Raw genomic sequence first — 18,757 nt, 5'->3', positions numbered from 1 at the left:
GTGTTTTTCTTACTATATTATATTGATTAATATTCAAACAAAAACATATAAGATTATATATATGCTTGAATATTTTCGAAGTTTAATATTTCTTTTCTAATTTAATATAATTTTTTATTTAAATATATACAAAATCAATTAAAAATAGAAATTATTTTTTATTACATGTGAATATTAAAGCTTAATACATTCAAAAAATGAATAGATCTGTAATTATTAGCAGTCACGTGATACTTATCGACGTATCGCGTTGGTTGTGGACCAAAGAAATTGTCGAATATGAAGATGGCTGCTGCCACTGAAATATTAAATACTCTCATTGAAAGAGCAATTTTCCAAAAGAAAATGTAGAATTTTCTGGCTTGTGTCGCGTTTCAGGTAATAATTGATTAATTATTAGTGAATATGATACATGTCCGTATGATGATGTTCAAATTTTATTTGTAAGAATCGTGGGCGGTTACGAAGTCATTGTAATTTTACTTTAACTTGACATTTTGACAGAAGATAGACGTAAATATTGAACTGAGTGTTCGACGAAGAGTAATGTCAGTAGTAAATAAAAGTATAAAAATTATTATGACACGTGCATGAAAGATTGTCTGATGTGTATAATCAACTGAGAAATAGTGTTTCGATTTATTTCTTACACAACAATGTGCCATTTTCACATGTTATATATTCTCCGATATGTTAACGTTTCATACAATAGCATAATAAATACTTAAAAAGATTTTACTTATTAATAAATAAACGTTTATATATTATATAATCTTTTTTTAAAAATTTATTAATTGTTTTTCAATAACATTTCTATTCAAACTTTTATAGTAGTATGGAAACATTTTATAATTTTTAATATATTGTTATATCATACAAACATTTATGTTGTTATTTATATTTCCTTTTTTTATATACTTTTTATGATTAATTAAAACTGTAAGTAAGAATATAAATAATAATTTAAAGGATTGTAATTAGTTATTTTTACATAAAATTTGTATAATAATTATTATGAATATTAATAAATTAGATTAATTAATTAATTAAAATGAATTATAATTTTAAAGATACTATACATATTATCATAATACTATATATGTATAAACTTAGTTTAATTATACAATTGATTATATTGATTATTTATAATTGATTAAAATTGTTTTACAGAAAGTAATTTACTATTGCAAATTCAATAACTTATATTGTATTTTTATCATTTTATGAATATTTTATTTATTATATTTAACAAAACTTATTAGATATAACAATAATTTTATAATTTTATTTATATTCATTTATTTATTCTTTTATATATTTAAAATATCAATATATTATTAAAAATATAGATTTTCTTTTACAAAATGTATTATATATACATATATAAAGATATTAATATAATTATGTAAGTTAAAAATATATTAAATATTTAATTTTTTTATTCAATTTAATATTAAAATTTAATATTAATATGTATATTTAGTTTATATATATTATTTATATGTTTTTAGCAAGTATTAACTATGAACATAATGCGTAAATTACGAGGGGGTACAAGTGTTGGAGGTATGGGTTCTAATAATACTGGTGGTTTAGATGATTGTACTGGAAGTACAAATCCTCAACATACTGCTTTGGGCCTTATGCATCTTAAGAAACTTTTTTCTGAATATACCCATCCTCCACATATTCTTTCTGATGCTGAACGTAATGATAAATTATATAATATGTTGCCATTATTTTGCAAGGTAAGTTTTTCTATTTTAATATCTACCACATGTAAATATAATGAAATGTGAATGTAAATTTCATTATTTTTTATTTTTATTAAATTATTAATTTGAATTACTTAATATTTAATATTAAGTTAAATTTAATATTTAATATTTAGGTATTTGGATCTAGTCCAACAGGAGATATGAGTGAAAAATTTTGGGATATTTTGGCATTTACACAACAAGTATCTAAATTAATGGTATTTGAAATCAGTAGGAGGGCAAGCAATCAAAGTACTGAAACTGCAAGTTGTGCCATTGTAAAATTTTTAGAAATTGAAAATAGTGAAGAATCAAGTAATGGTTGGATGTTGCTCTCTGCTCTAAATTTACTTGCAGCAGGTGATACTTCTGTAATACAAGTATGTATTTCAATTATATTTCATTATTCTAAATAATGAATTTTACATTTATTTATTGATATATTTATATTTTATTAGGCAATGACTACTGCTTCTGTTCCATCAACATTAGTAAAATGTTTATATTTATTCTTTGATTTACCTGAAATGATTGACGATGAAACCGATATTACGGATGCAAATAGCGAATTTACTCCGAAACAACGTCGAATATTATTACAAAAAATATTTGTTCAAGTAAAAATTTTATATACATCGTCATGTTTTAATGAAATATTTATTTGAATAATTAATTTGATTTTTAAACTTCTAGTTATTAGTGAGATTATGTAGTCATCCATATCCAGCAGAAGAACTTGCTCGCAAAGATGATCTAACTTTATTATTCTCAGCAATAACTAGTTGGTGTCCTCATTATAATGTAATGTGGCGTAAAAGCGCAGCAGAAGTATTAATGACTTTATCTCGACATGGACTTACTCAAAATGTAGTAAGCTATATTCATAGTAAGTATAATTTTTTATTAATATAATTTTTCATAAATTGATTTCTATTTGAGCATGAATCTAATTTCTTCAAAACACATTAAATAATCATTATTAAATATATTTTAATTTTATATCAAATACTATTATTAATTTTTAATTATAGATAAAGGATGTATAGCATTATGTGTTGATAATATGCAACGTGTACCTGAGTTGGCACCATTGGAAGTAGTAGAAATGTTTGTTACTGTATTTTGTTTTTTAAAAGATTCTAGTGAAGTATCTCAAACACTCCTAGATGATTTTCGTGCTTGTCAAGGATATATCTTTTTATCAGAATTTTTATTAAAGTAAGAATTTTTTTAATCTTAATAATATTAGTTAATATAATTATGGTAGATTATAAATTTTAAAAATATTTATACTGTAGACATGCTCCATCAAGATTAGAACAAGATAGTAGAGCAGAAGCACAAGATGCTATTCGAAATTTAGTGCTTATGTTGGCATCTTTAACAATGTGTGGACATACAGAATTAAAACCAAGTCAAGCTAGTATGGGATCTTTATTTCAAATGCTTGGTTTTACTTTACCTCAACCAAGTAATAGAGGTATGAATATTTCAATATACAATTTTAAATTAATAAAATAAATATTAATAAAATAAATATTAATAAATAAAATAAATATAATAATATTAATAAAATAAATATTATATATAACTAGAACATATTATGTATAAAATATATATTATTATTATTTCAATATAATATATTGAAAATATATTAAATATATAATTTGTTAAAATACTATTATTTTTTATAATTGATAAAATATTAATTGTTTTTTATAGGAGGAAGCGTTCGAAATATTCAAGCATTCCAAGTATTACAGTCTGTATTTGTAAAATCTAATTCACCACTTTTGTGTTGTACAATTCTCGATGCAATATCGAGTGTATATCATAGTGACAATGCCAATTATTTTATACTTGAAGGACAAAATACATTATCCCAATTTGCAGAAAAAATTTACTTAAAAAATCGAGAAATACAAGAAAAGTTTTTTCAGCTATTAGAATTTATAGTGTTTCAACTTAATTTTGTGCCTTGTAAAGAACTTATATCATTATCTATATTACTCAAAACAAATAATTCAACTAGTTGTAGTATCTTATGTATGGAAACATTACTTAATATACTCAGGTAATAAGCAACACTTCTTATTTAAATATATATTTATTATCTAATATATATGATTACATTTTATATTGATTTTTTAGACATAATAATATATTTAAAGATGTATATAGGGAAGTAGGTATGTTAGAAGTCTTTGTTACGTGTCTTCATCGTTATGCAACTTTACTGAAAGATAAACAGGCTGCATATGATCAAGGATTAGGTAATAATATTTTTATACTTTTATTTTCATTTAATATGTATAGAAATAAATAAATATTACTTTTTCAGAATGTAAAATTTGCCCAGAAGATGAGCGATTGGGTGCCTTAGTAATGGAAGCTTTGACAACATTATTGGCAAGTAACGTTCAAAATGCTAATGTTTTTAGGGAATGTGGTGGAGCACGTTGTGCTCATAATCTCGTACCCTATATGGACTGCCGATATCAAGCTCTTGGTATTGTTAGAGAATTAATACTTAGTGCGGGAGGAGATGATGATATGGCTACGTTATTAGGTGTTATGCATTCAGCACCTTCTAATGCCTTAGTCTTAAAGACACATATATTAAAAGTTAGTTGATACTAATAATAATTTTTATATCTTTTAATACTCTGTTTTAAGATATTATTATTTTTTAGTCTTTACTGGCTTGTTTACGAGAATCTCATCGAACTAGGACTGTCTTTCGAAAAGTAGGAGGTTTCGTATATGTGATGTCCGTTTTAGTATCTTTGGAAGGTCAATTAGGCATGCAAAGATCGGAGAATACAGAACCTTGTAATGATATTATAAAAAGAACGCCACAGGAAGAAGCACAGTTATTAACTCTTTTACATGTCGTATTTCACACTATAAGTACAGCTATGAGATTTGAACCTGCAAATGCAAAATTTTTCCATCATGAAGTAAATATTTATATATTAATGTTTATAAAGTATAGTGATTGTTAATATTATAATATATTTATATAATATTTCTTCTATAGATATGTCAATCAAGCTTGTGTGATACTTTACGATTGCTTGGGTGTTTCTCAACACAGACAAAACTTACTGAAATAGATATAATATCAATTACAAATTATCATAATATGTTATCATCACTATTTACTGGAAGTGTATTAGAACCTGTATTTCCAGAAGTTATACCAAAAACATTAACATATGCATGCTTATTATTAAGACTTCTTTATGATGTAGCGCTCGATTCTTTTGATAAGCCGAATTTGGTGGGTTTAGGAATGAGATCACCAAACCATAAACAAAATAGTGTTGAGGTAATTTTTAATATGTTAATTTTATAAAATATAATATTATTATTATAATAAATTTATTATTAAATTAACAACTAAATATTATTTTATTTTTAGCAACAAAAATCTTTTGATTCTCCAGGAGGTGGCAAGAGAAGTATTATAAATTCTTTAAATTTGAATCCACCTAGTCCTGAACCAATTGTAGTTCATCCTGGTATTGTAGTTGGAATGCTACATTTACTTCCATCAATCTCAGAACCATCTACTCCACAAATGGCTTTAGCTTTACAATTATATGTTGCTGAAATCATTAAAAGTCTAGTGCGATCTGAAAGAAACCAACAAATCATGTGTGACGCTGGAATGGCAGGTGAATTGTTATCTGTTGGTAGAATTGCTTTACAGGATGAAACACATCCTTTACATCAACCATTACAATATATTATAGAAAGACTTGCAGCACAATCTTTAGAACCCCGTGATTTAAGGTAAGATATAAAATAAAATTTCAAAAATTCGATTATCATATATAATATTTGTATATCATATATAATATTTATATGAGTTATTATTTTTGTGATTGTAGAGAATTTTTGCGTTTGGGTGATCCATTGTGTTGTATTTCACTTGATGATATTGAACCAAATAAAGTTCGAGGTGGACCTGTACCATTAACGCGTATTAAAACTTTAGTATCTATGACAACACCAAAAGATTTTCGAGCACATGGTTCTTGTACTTTACCACCTTTTGTAGAACTTGATATGAGTGCGGAAGGATTTGCATGTTTATACTTACCTAGTGTGGCACCACAAAGTACAACTCCACCTACGGTAGTAGCTGCTGATAGTAGTGTACTTGGTGGAATTGGTTCTGGTAAATCTTAAATATAATTAATTGATTTAAATCTCAAAAAATTTATATTTTTTTTAAATGCACTTATATTAATTTTTAGGTGATAGATTATTTCCTCCACAAACTGGTTTAACTTATAGTACATGGATATGTGTTGATAAATTTAGTGATCCTAGAACTGATGCTCATTGCGTACGATTATTAACATTAGTTCGTACTCCGCAATCAACAAAAGATTTAATTTGCTTAACTGCTGTGCTTAGTGCAAGAGATAAAGCGATTATTGTATCTACACAGGAAACACCATTACCGCAAAGTAAGTATTATTGATATCTTCATATTCGTTATCAATCAATTTATTTTAAATTTATTTTAAATATAATTTATTAAATAAAAAATTCAGATGTAGGTGAATGGGAACCAGAAGGAACTGGTGAATGTGGCGCAAGAGTTTGGTGTCCAGATTTGCTTCAGGAAGGCCAATGGCATCATATAGTTATTGTACTAAATCGTGCTGTTTTAAAAAATTCAAGTTTTTCATTATATTTGGATGGTCAACATATTCATAGTCAGAAACTTCATTATATTACACAAGTCCCTGGAGGAGGAGCAGCAAATTTAACAGTAGCATCTCCAGTATATGGGTATATAGGTACACCACCTTGTTGGCGACGATATTCTAGACTTACATGGAAACAGGGGCCATGCCATTTAGTAGAAGAAGTATTTAACTCGCAAAATATAACAACATTATTTAAATTAGGCCCACATTATATGGGAAGTTTACAAGCTCCACTATTATCAGGTATTAGAATTTGTCAGATTTTTTTTAAATATAAAATATATATAAATAATTTATATATGATATATAAATTATTATATATAATAATATATAAATATTTATATTTTTTAAATATAAAATATACATAATTATAATATGAAAGATGAGGATTGAACAAGTATTATATTATGTTTGTATTATAGTATTGAATGAGGAGTAATGTAAATTGTTCTATTTTTATATGTAATAAAAATATGTTATATACATTACATTTATATACTGTGAATTTTACAGATACAATTGTAATACAATTGAAAAATCTCTTAATATTTTTTAAAGTAATTTTAATTGAAAATCATTGTTGAATCATTTTTTATATTATAATATAATATAATTTTTTATATTATAATTTACTAATATAGTTTTAAATTATTTTATTAAAAATTCTTATAAAATTTTAAATACCGTTACTAAATATTCCTATAATAATTTTGACTATTATTTAAATAAAAATATATTTTTTTGCAGGTCAAGAACCTTTAATGCCTCTTGTTGCAGAAGAAAAAGTTGTATTTGGATTAAATTCTAAAGCAATGTCTCAATTAACATTAGCTAAAATTAGAAAAGTTTATAGTCGAGCTGATAATAAATCAATTGCTAAACAGGTATATATAATTATTTTTATCTTGTATTTTTTATATGTATTCATTAAATTGTATTATTATTACTTGACAGCTTGGTATGTCATCACATGAAAATGCTACTCCTATTAGAGTTCTTCATAATTCAGCAGGACATTTAAGTGGACCAGCAAGAGCACTTGGAGGTGTAGTCGTTGGATATCTTGGTGTTCGTGTCTTTAGTCCTCGACCTGTAGCTACTATGATTGATAATGTGGGAGGATGTTCAGTGTTATTAGGTAAAATTTTTTAGAATTCTGAATTTTTAAATATATATTTAAATATTTGTTTAAAAAATTTTTTTTAAATAATTATTTATTTCATAGGTTTAATAGCTATGGCTCAAGATGTAGAATCTTTATACGCTGCTGTTAAAGCATTAGTTTGTGTTGTGAGATCAAATCAAGTTGCTCAACAAGAAATGGATCGTAGAAGAGGATATCAAACATTGGCAATGTTATTAAGGAGGAAATGTCCTCTTTTAAATAGTCATATCTTGCATCTTACATTCAGTCTTGTAGGTACAGTTGATAGTGGTAGAGAAACTAGTGCAATACCTAACATTATGGCATTTCAAGATCTTCTATGTGACTTGCAAGTATGATCTTTTTTTATTTCCACAAATAGTTTATCTTTAGAAAATATTCATAAATATTATGAAGATATCAAACTATTTTTAGATTTGGCATGAAGCACCAGGCGAACTCTTAAGATCACTTTTAGAACATTTGTATGAATTAATAGCAGAATCAAGTGAAAAAAGAACAAATTTACGTTTAATGCGAGATTTGCAATTAGTACACAAATTGTTACATATTTTAAGTGATGTAAAACAAAGTAGTACAAGACAGATTTTGCTCGCACTACTTAGTATATTATTAAGTCAGCCAAGACAAGCTGATTTGCTTTGGTAAATTGTTTTGTTTAATTTATTTTGTTTTACAAACATATATATGCATTATATGATATTCATAATATTAGTATTAAATTTATTATATAATATTATTATTATTAGATATTAATAATATTATATTTTTATAGGTTCGGTCAATTTATAGTTGCTACGTTACCACAAAATCCAGAAAAACATTTAATTCTTCGAGAAAGTGAAGGAAATAAAGAAGGAGAAGGGGAACATATACTTTTACGAAATCGTTGTTTGCAACTTTTACATTCTTTATTATTTAATGGTCCCAAAATAAATATAAAGTAAGTAAAATTAGAAAATTAAATATATAAATAAAAATATAAATATATAAATAAAAATTTCATTATTGTTAAAATTTAATAATATTTTTCAGTATGTGTGAAGAATTAGCCAAAGTATTAGGTTTAGATTGGATATTATTATTTCTTCAGTTTGGTCTTCATAGTACAACCGTAATATGGGGATTAAGAATTTTAGTTGCCATTTGTTCTGTGCAATCAATATTACAAAAATTTAAAGAAGGAACTAGTAATGGTAGTTGGTTACGTCATACAGATCATAATAAAATGGCATTAGCACTCGGTATGTACATATGAGATATTAAATATATAAGATTTAATTAATATATTAATTATATTTTATATTTTATATTTTATATTATTTTTAGGTTGTCATCAGCAAATTACAGGTGGTGAAACTAAACCATCTGGTCTTCATGTACCAGGATTTCAACATTTAGGATGGTTATTACCACAACATGTAGATCTTGTTCCTGAATTATATTTTCTTTTTATTGCTCTTATGATGGGACAACCTGTAAAATTATTGCCTACTGATTCAAAAGTCATTTTAAAAGTTCTGTAACGTTTTTTATATGTTCTTTATTTTTAATTTATAATATTTAAATTATATATAAATATAAAAATGTTTATATTTTGAATAATAGCTCGATTTGGACAATGTATGGAACTTTTTGTTTGGTGTTCCTGCAAATCATACATTATCTTCTTTTGCAAGTAGAATTAATCTTTGTCCAGAAGCTGTGGTAACACTATTAGCGATGGTACGAACAATGTTAAATAATTATTCAATTAAGTAAGTTTTATAATTTATTTATTTTTTCTTCAAGAATTGTTTCAATTATATTAGATATTGTACAAAATAATAAATTAATTCATAAAATTTTTATTTAATAGCCCAGAATCTTTGCCCGATTGGTTAAGTGATTATCCAGTGACAATAATACAGTTTCTCTTTTTTCTTTATCATAATTTTACTGATTTTATGCAAGTATTTATGTCTGCGGAAGTATTGGGTGCATTAGCTGGTACTTTATTTCCAAAACCTTCAAGTTCTAGCCAAGATAGTAGTGGAGCTAGTACTCCAGCAGATGAGGTAAATCTTACATAGTAGTGATAAGTTTTTAATAATTAATGAAAAATTTGATAATAAATTATATTATTTTCAGCAAGAACCAGTATTAGTAAGATCTCCATCAAAGGATGTTGGTTTAACAAATCACCCAGCAAAAAAATTTGTCATGGACTTTTTACGAGTTATTGTAGTAGATTCCCTCTCTTTGCCTGTTACTGCAAAATCTCCACCAGCTATTGATTTAGTTTTGGAAGCATGGCCAGAACATGCATCTACAGGACAACAGACGCGTTATCAAACAGAAATTTTATCTATTCTTATGGAGCATTTATTGGCTGCAGATGTTCTAATTGGGGAACAAGCAGCGTTACCTGTCGTTCCTGGTGGATCAGTCAATAATATAATTAGTAATGTATGTTATGTTGCAGCAAGAATAGTTGATAAATTATGGCAAGGTAAATCAAGAGATTTTTGTATTTATTTTTAAATATAAATATATATATTTTTTTTTTATAATTTTCTTTTTAACATAGGTGCTTTAACAAAAGATCCACATGAAGTTTTTGATTTCATTGTAAAATTAATCGGTCAAGCAAAAAGACGACCAGGTGTTGTTAGTATGGAAGGTCTTCATCATTGTCTAAACAGAACAATTTTATTTTTATTATCACGAGCAACAGATTCGATAGCTGATCAAATGGCTGTATTAGAAGCATTACATAAGCTTACTACTCACAGGTAAAGTTTACATTTTCTAAAATAAAATTATAAATTATAATTAAAATTTAATTTAAAAATGTTCTTCTATAGATTGTTAGTTTTTGGTGCTGGTAATCATGAATTGGAATTTATTGGTTGCTTAACTTATTGCTTATTACAATTGACAGCTGATATAAAAATTATGCTCGATACAAATACAAAAACAACATGGCATGTTAATCCACAAGTTGAAGCTAGTGATGATAGATTAACGTCTCATCAAGGTCATAATTTGATGGCTGTTGCTGCTACAAGAGTTTGGGAAGAATTATATGTTTGTAAAAAGCCTGCTATAGAAGAGGTTTTTAAAATTACTCTTCCAGTACCTATAGGTAATGAACGTGCTCCTGAACTATCAATAGTAAGAGATCAAGTACATGAAGCCGCAACTAAACTTTGGTTGAATTACGTTGTTATGGAAAGAAAAGCTTCATATAGAGTTCCTTGGGAACTTCATAATCAAATACAATCGGTAAATATTTGATTAAGGCAGATTTTAATAAAAATTTAATAGAATGAAATGTATACAGAATTATATTGTATTTTAGAAAATTCAAAAAGTAACAGGAGGCTTAACAAGATTAGCTAGTCGAACAAAAGTTCGAAAAGAAGAATCTGTACGCGTAAGATTAAGATTACATCAGAATACTGTTGCACAATGGACAGAACAGCATATTGTATTAGTCCGAGAACTCGCTACTGCTAAACGTTTGCAATATATACAAACTAATCAACATACTCAGCGATATGTATATCAAGTAAGAATATTAATAAAAAAAAAAAGAAGAAAAAAAATCAATAATTATATTAATAATATGTTATATAGGAATGGTTGCAAACTGAAACTGAATTAACAAGAGAGCGAGGTTTATGGGGACCTCCAATACCTACTAAACTCGATAAATGGATGTTAGATATGACAGAAGGTCCATGCAGAATGAGAAAAAAAATGATGAAAAATGAACTTTTTTATATACATTATCCTTATCGACCTGAACTAGAGCATCCTGATAATGTAAATTCAGAAATTCATTTTACAAAAAACTGAATTAATTTTTATTGACGAATATTTATTAACTTAATATTTCATTCTTTTTATTTTATGTAGAAACAATTAAAGTACAAAGTTGCAACCAGCACTGATAGTAAAGAATATTACTTAAAGCAACTTGGTAATTCATCTGGAATGTTCGAACGCGAACGTGATCCTGTTATCGATGATACACCGTTAAATGTTAATGATACTTCTACAGAGAGTGAACCTCCCATGGTACCATGTACCTTAGAACGTCATGCTAGTGAACCAGACGAAGCACCAGAAGACAATGAACAAGAAGAAGAAAATAATCAGACTGTTCCAGACAATCAAACTTTAATACGATTATTAGAGGAACATGAAAAAGTTAGTTCTTTTAATATAAATAATTTTATTATAAATAAATAATATTCAATATATGTAATTTATAATAATATTCAATATATGTAATTTAAACATTTTTCTATTTTTAGATAAGTCATATGTTCAGATGTGCTAGAATTCAAGGTTTAGATACAACTGAAGGTTTGTTGTTGTTTGGGAAAGAACATTTTTATGTAGTTGATGGATTCACACTCTTAAAATCTAGAGAAATAAGAGATATAGAAAGTTTGCCCGAAGCTTATGAACCAATTTTACCATCGCCAGGATCTCCTAGAAGATCCAGAGCTATGAGACAATGTTCAAAATTTAATTATGAAGATATTAGGTAATAAATCTTTATATTTACGTAATTAAATGATTATATCTAATTTTAATACAATAAAATACATTTTTATTTATTTATTTATTTTGTAGAGAAGTACATAAAAGAAGATATCTATTACAACCAATGGCATTAGAAGTATTTAGTGGAGATGGCAGAAATTATTTATTAGCATTTCCGCGTAAAGTAAGGAATAAAGTTTATCAAAGATTTATGACATTTGCAACAGCAATTGCTGACAGTGCACAACAATCTGTTGCTGGTCAGAAAAGAACAGCAAATGTAGAACAGGCTACAGGTTTACTTTCGAATTTAATAGGTGAAACTTCTGTTACACAACGATGGGTGGTTGGTATTTTAAGTAATATTTAATTTACATTGTTTATATTATAATTATTTATAAAAACTTGTTTTTTTACAACTTATCTTGTTTCTTTAGAGGGGTGAGATATCTAATTTTCAGTATTTGATGCATCTTAATACTTTAGCGGGACGTAGTTATAATGATTTGATGCAATATCCAATATTTCCATGGATCTTAGCTGATTATGATAGCGAAGAGTTAGATCTTACTGATCCAGGAACATTTAGAGATTTTAGTAAACCTATGGGTGCACAAAGTCCAGAACGATTATTACAGTTTAAAAAGAGGTAATGAAACTAATTTAAAATAATTTAATATAACATAAAAATAATTTAATATAAATAAATAAGTAATTTAATTATTAATTACTTCAGATATAAAGAATGGGATGATCCACATGGAGAAACACCCCCTTATCATTATGGAACTCATTATTCTTCTGCAATGATAGTTTGTTCATATTTAGTAAGAATGGAACCATTTACACAACATTTTCTTCGGTTACAGGTTTATAAAGATTTTTTAAACAAAAACACAAAATTAATTGTGACACTAATTATGAAAAATACTTTTAGGGTGGACATTTTGATCTAGCAGATAGAATGTTTAATAGTATAAAAGAAGCATGGCTTTCCGCATCTAAGCATAATATGGCTGATGTGAAAGAACTTATACCAGAATTTTTTTATCTTCCAGAATTTCTTGTTAATTCAAATCATTTTGATTTAGGTGAATATTATTTATCAAAGAAACTTATGTTTTAATTTTATCATTAATTGTATCATTAATCAATAATATTGTCCATTATTTTTTAGGTTCTAAGCAGAGTGGTGTACAATTAGGAGATATTGTATTACCTCCATGGGCAAAACAAGATCCTCGAGAGTTTATACGTGTGCATCGACTCGCTTTAGAATGTGATTACGTATCACAACATCTTCATCAATGGATTGATTTAATATTTGGATGTAAACAAAATGGTCCTTCTGCAGTTGAAGCTGTTAATGTATTTCATCATTTATTTTATGAAGGGAATGTTGATATTTATAAGTAAGATTTATTTAATATTAATTTTTTATTAATATGGATGATTTTTATTATTTTTAATATATTTTTAGCATTGATGATCCTTTAAAAAAAAATGCTACTATCGGATTCATTAATAATTTTGGTCAAATACCAAAACAATTGTTTAAAAAACCACATCCAGCTAAAAAAATGACACAAAGAACTAGTGTTATTGATCCAGGACCTATTACTCCAGGTTTAAGTATTACTACATCTGACAAATTGTTCTTCCATAATCTTGATAATTTAAAACCATCACTTCAACCTATAAAAGGTCCATACAGTTATTATTAAAATTTACTTACCAAATTACAAATTATAATTAATATTATTTTAATATTATTATTTATTTTTTAGAATTAAAAGGTCCAGTTGGACAAATACTTCATGTTGATAAAGCTGTGTTAGCTGTAGAACAAAATAAAACTCTTATTCCCCCGACATATAACAAGTATGTTGCATGGGGTTTTGCAGATCATTCCCTTAGAATAGGAAATTATGATAGTGATAAAGCAATATTTGTATGCGAAGCTATGATACAAAGTGGCGGAGAAATAGTTGCGTGCGTTTGTCCGTCTTCCAAATTGATAGTAACTGCTGGCACAAGTTCTGTAAGTTATGATTTCAATTTAATTATCTAGCAGTTTTTTAAAATTAAAATATTTTGATAGGTTGTAACTGTTTGGGAATACACCAAAAGACAACTTTCCATTAAACAATGTTTATATGGTCATACGGATGCTGTTACATGTTTATCATCTAGTCCAGCATATAATGTAATTGTATCAGGATCTCGAGATGGTACTGCAATTATATGGGATTTATCTCGTTGCTTATTTGTTCGTCAACTTCGTGGACATGCAGGACCAGTAGCTGCTGTAGCCATAAATGAATTGACAGTATGTTTTTTTAAATTGTATAAGAAAAAAATGGAAATTTAATATGTAAAAATAATATTATTTATAGGGAGATATAGCTACCTGTGCAGCTACTTGGTTACATGTATGGAGTATTAATGGTGAAGAACTTGCTAGTGTTAATACTTGTGTTGGTCGTGCTGATAGAATGCAACAAATTTTATGCGTTGCTTTCAGTCAAACTCATGAATGGGATTCCCAAAATGTTATTATGACTGGTTCGACAGATGGTGTAGCTCGAGTAAGAATAATACAAAATTTGTAATATTTAAAATGTATTGTATATATAAGAAAAAATTATATATTTTATAGATGTGGTCAATGGATTATGTACAAGTGCCTGCAGAAGAAGAGAAACTAGAGGAAGTTACTACTACCAAAGAAAAACATACGAAGTCGAATAAAAATGAAAGTCAAAATGAAAATACAAAAAAGCGAGTACATGAATTAGTTAAACAAATGAGCATTTCTGCTGAAGGGTCGAGTTTGCTTGCAAAAAGTGGTTCAGAAAGTAGTCTTTCAGAACCTGAAAATGCTAAAGAAGCATCAAGATTGCATGAAGAAAAAGAAGAATGTTCGGATAATGAATCGAGCAATGGTTCTAGTAATAAACCATCGCCGCAAAATAATAATACTCCTACTATTGTACTCCGAAGAAAAAGTCGTGGAAATCCAATGTTTCGCAAAAGCGAAGGCGGTGGACGTGCAGATAGCGAAGGTACTCAAACAAGGTAATGAAATATAGTTTATTTATATTCTTAAAAGATATATTTTCAATTTTTATTATAATATTATCAATTAAATAAATTTAGTGAATCATCGAATAATCCTGGAGATTCTGAAGGAGCTCTACGAGCTAGTAAAAGTGATACTAGTTTAACGGATAGTTTTGTTATGGTTACCGAAGCTGATACGAAACCTAAAAAAATTAATCCACAGAATATCTTAAGAGAAGGTTTTAAATGGCAACGGCAATTAGTATTTAGAAGTAAATTAACGATGCATACTGCATACGATCGTAAGGATAATGCAGAACCTGCATCTATAACAGCTCTTGCAGTATCAAGGTATATTTATAATTTATTTATTATTTGAGAAATATTAAAAATGAAAAATATATAAAATATAAAATTAATTATATTAAAATAAGTTATAATAATTACAGAGATCATAGAACAGTGTATGTTGGAGACACAAGGGGAAGAGTATTCTCGTGGAGTGTATGTGAACAGCCGGGACGTACGGTAGCTGATCATTGGCTTAAAGATGAAGGAGCGGATTCATGTGTTGGTTGTGGAGTTAGATTTAACCTTTATGAGAGGAGACATCACTGTCGTAACTGTGGACAAGTATTTTGTTCAAAGTAAGTTACTATTATACCATAATTATTTTAAAAATTATCTTAAATAATTTTTTTATATAAATATTTTATATAAATTATATAGATAAAGATTCAAGAATTTTTTTTATTATATTATTATTTTAAATATTTTGTTAATACTTTATATGTTTTATATACAGATGCAGCCGATTTGAATCGAAAATATCGAGACTTGGGATTTTAAAGCCTGTTAGAGTTTGTCAAGGTTGTTATTCATCATTACGCTCTCAGCATTCCGCTGAGAGTAGCACTTAAATAATATAAAATAATATATTACATTGTTTCATATATTATTAATTTTAAAACGGGATATTGCGAGAATGTACATAATCTCATCGCGATGTAGCCCTTTATGTTTTTATTCGAATTTTTGTACAAGAGAAACGAAGTGTGCATTTTGTTCTTATTTCATATCTTATGCAATATCTTAATTTTAAAAAATTCTTGCATTTCTACGAAAGAAGTAGGAAAATCGATCGCTGTATTTATAATTCATATTTTTAGTTACAATAATTTTATATTACATAAATTGAAACTATTTTAAATCTTTTTTTCATGAATCAAACGCTTAATATATTACAATACATTCCTGTCGATTTTATAATATATTATTGTGTATACTTTTTACTGTTATAATGAACTAAGCTATTTCCTAATGATAATCGGCCTGTTTCACATTATCGACAGGTTTGTACTGAAAAATTTTTAAAAGACAGTATTTGAAAATTACATGATATTTAAGTCTCTAATTTATGAAACACATATTGTAAGTCACAAATATGTCTTTTATTTCTATATTCAAATCTTAATCATTTACTTTTATATGTCATATATGTTTATATTTTATATATCAAAAATCAATGTGTATAATTATTATATATTTAATTTATATGTTGCATTTACTTTTAATAACAGAGTTTACATACAAGATTATGTATAGCAGCATTTGTTTAATAATCTGTGATTTCTTTTCCTACTTTAATTTAATGAATTTATGATTAGTAAATTTCAAAAATAATAGTTAATAATAATAATAATAATAATATTAATAATAATAACAACAACAATAATAATAATAATAATAATAATAATAATAATAATAATAATAGAATATTATATTATTTATATGATTAATTTTTCTATTATAACGCTTACATCGTTTCTCATATTTGAATATATTAAATAATTATTGTTAATATTTATTTTAAATTATAACAAAGAGATAATACAAGATGTCAATATTGTTAATGGAAAAATATTAGATTTAATAATACTAGATAAACCAAAAATATCTATACCGTGTATTATTGATATTGCTTTCTTTATATTATATTATTTTATCTAAGTGCTATTTATAAAATGTTTTTATTTCATTTCTTATAATACAAATTATCATGTATATAATATGATAATAATACGCGGTGGTTAATATTCTAAAAATTGTCAATGTATAATTTATTACTGTATCATACAGATACATTACTGTATCAAACAGGTCTTTTATTTTTCCATTCTTTAGAACTGAAAACATTAATAATCTTGAAATTCAAGAATATATGTATTACAATTCAAAGAAAAAAAAAATGCAATTGCAGTGCACCTTTTGTGACTGCTGCCTATTGATAAAAAAATTGAAAAAATTCATAACTTTATCATAGACAATACCTTAATTACATTAAAGTGTTATTAACTCTAAGGCGGTTATGAAACCATAGACTCTAAAACAAGTAAAATAACTACAACAGTAATATTTTAAGCAATGTCATAAATGTGGAATACGATTGTTTGTTCATAAATTGATATATCATGAACGTATCTGTAAAATTAATAGTAAAAAAAAAAGATGAATTAAAAACGTGTTCTTGGATAAATGTTTTGTAGAGTTTCGAAAATGATAAAAAATTATAAATGCAACTTTCAGAAAAATTAAATTTATTTATCGATTAGAAAGAATCAGAGAATATTGACAAAACATATAAAGATGTGTATAAATATAATAATTGCTATATTATAAAAAAAATTGTTTCCTTGTATGAATAATGAATTCTACTATTTATATTCTATCAATACACTTCCATTTTTCTAAAGGCACAAATTTTATAAGGAACAAGAATAAAAGATAGTGCGACAATTAAAAACCAAGAATGAGATAAACGCAACTTCAATACATCGTAAAATATTGTTTTAACGTGGTACTAATTAAGTACTATTGTTACTAGTCAAATATAATGTCAGCACAATGTTATCAAGCGTTCTTTCAGAAAGAATGTTTTTGATATAAAAGTTAAAAATAGATAATGATGGAAATAATGTAAATGAATTATTTAAATTTCTCAATTATGCAGTTGCATAAAGAGAATTACAGCGTATCTTATGCAAATAATATCTGTGTGTCATTATTACATGCCAGTTCTAATAAAACATTGCCAACTTTACTTTTGTACTTCTACTTATATATGCAAAAAACAAAGCTTATATTTAGTTTTACAATGGAATTGGAATGCTTGCAATTAATTTTAATTTACAAATGTAGATATTAATTTTAAAAAGAGTTTTTTACTGTTATTTATCTCTTTAAAATAACTACAAGTTATATATAAAAATAGTTCTAAAGAACTAAAATTATTAAAAGCAAGACAAATCTTATAACAAAAGATATACTATTTTGTTAAAAAAAATTACAATATAATTATGTGTAATTGAAACAAAGTCATTATTTCGTTATATAAAAAAATAAGTATAACTTCTAGTCATATACAATATTTATTAGTTTTGATTATTATTATTATAAAATATATAAAATTTTTATTTTATAATTTTAAACAGTATTATATATATATA

The 18,757-nt window shown here is 26.1% G+C and overlaps 1 protein-coding gene across 2 annotated transcripts; it reads left to right on the top strand.

Annotated features, from left to right (window-relative positions):
- The first annotated feature begins 274 nt into the window (after positions 1-274).
- LOC122711649 (WD repeat and FYVE domain-containing protein 3) lies at positions 275-16,907 on the top strand. 2 transcript variants are annotated; one of them, XM_043930651.1, is made up of 45 exons: positions 275-378; positions 1,512-1,748; positions 1,892-2,137; positions 2,216-2,374; positions 2,451-2,643; positions 2,789-2,975; positions 3,056-3,237; positions 3,480-3,831; positions 3,939-4,030; positions 4,099-4,382; positions 4,451-4,717; positions 4,798-5,088; positions 5,182-5,555; positions 5,654-5,943; positions 6,023-6,238; positions 6,326-6,727; positions 7,232-7,368; positions 7,439-7,622; positions 7,710-7,981; positions 8,064-8,293; positions 8,425-8,592; positions 8,685-8,893; positions 8,979-9,166; positions 9,258-9,406; positions 9,508-9,706; positions 9,780-10,140; positions 10,219-10,423; positions 10,496-10,916; positions 10,993-11,202; positions 11,271-11,459; positions 11,553-11,846; positions 11,954-12,189; positions 12,279-12,534; positions 12,626-12,837; positions 12,925-13,057; positions 13,126-13,279; positions 13,366-13,600; positions 13,669-13,892; positions 13,976-14,229; positions 14,290-14,517; positions 14,585-14,776; positions 14,848-15,266; positions 15,348-15,602; positions 15,701-15,898; positions 16,057-16,907. In XM_043930651.1, the coding sequence occupies exons 2-45, from the start codon at positions 1,524-1,526 to the stop codon at positions 16,169-16,171; spliced, it is 10,287 nt and encodes a 3,428-aa protein (XP_043786586.1). In that variant the 5' UTR covers positions 275-378; positions 1,512-1,523; the 3' UTR covers positions 16,172-16,907. The 2 variants fall into 2 exon arrangements, with proteins under 2 accessions (XP_043786586.1, XP_043786585.1); XM_043930650.1 differs by having other exon boundaries at positions 3,909-4,030.
- The last annotated feature ends 1,850 nt before the right edge of the window (positions 16,908-18,757 follow it).

The sequence above is a fragment of the Apis laboriosa genome, unplaced genomic scaffold (genome assembly GCF_014066325.1).
Source record: "Apis laboriosa isolate Shangri-la unplaced genomic scaffold, ASM1406632v1 scaffold17_cov146, whole genome shotgun sequence".
In the NCBI taxonomy this organism is placed as follows: Eukaryota; Metazoa; Arthropoda; class Insecta; order Hymenoptera; family Apidae; genus Apis; species Apis laboriosa.
Note: the sequence above shows the minus strand (reverse complement) of the source record. Positions and strands in the feature narration are given on the sequence as shown.

What these genes read in the sequence shown, in the direction of transcription:
- LOC122711649 (XM_043930650.1), top strand. Translation starts at nt 1,524, where the DNA reads ATGAACATAATGCGTAAATTACGAGGGGGTACAAGTGTTGGAGGTATG. An exon ending in GTGATACTTCTGTAATACAA is followed by an intron (nt 2,138 to 2,215) that starts GTATGTATTTCA and finishes ATATTTTATTAG; the next exon opens with GCAATGACTACTGCTTCTGT. An exon ending in ACATTACTTAATATACTCAG is followed by an intron (nt 3,832 to 3,908) that starts GTAATAAGCAAC and finishes TTGATTTTTTAG; the next exon opens with ACATAATAATATATTTAAAG.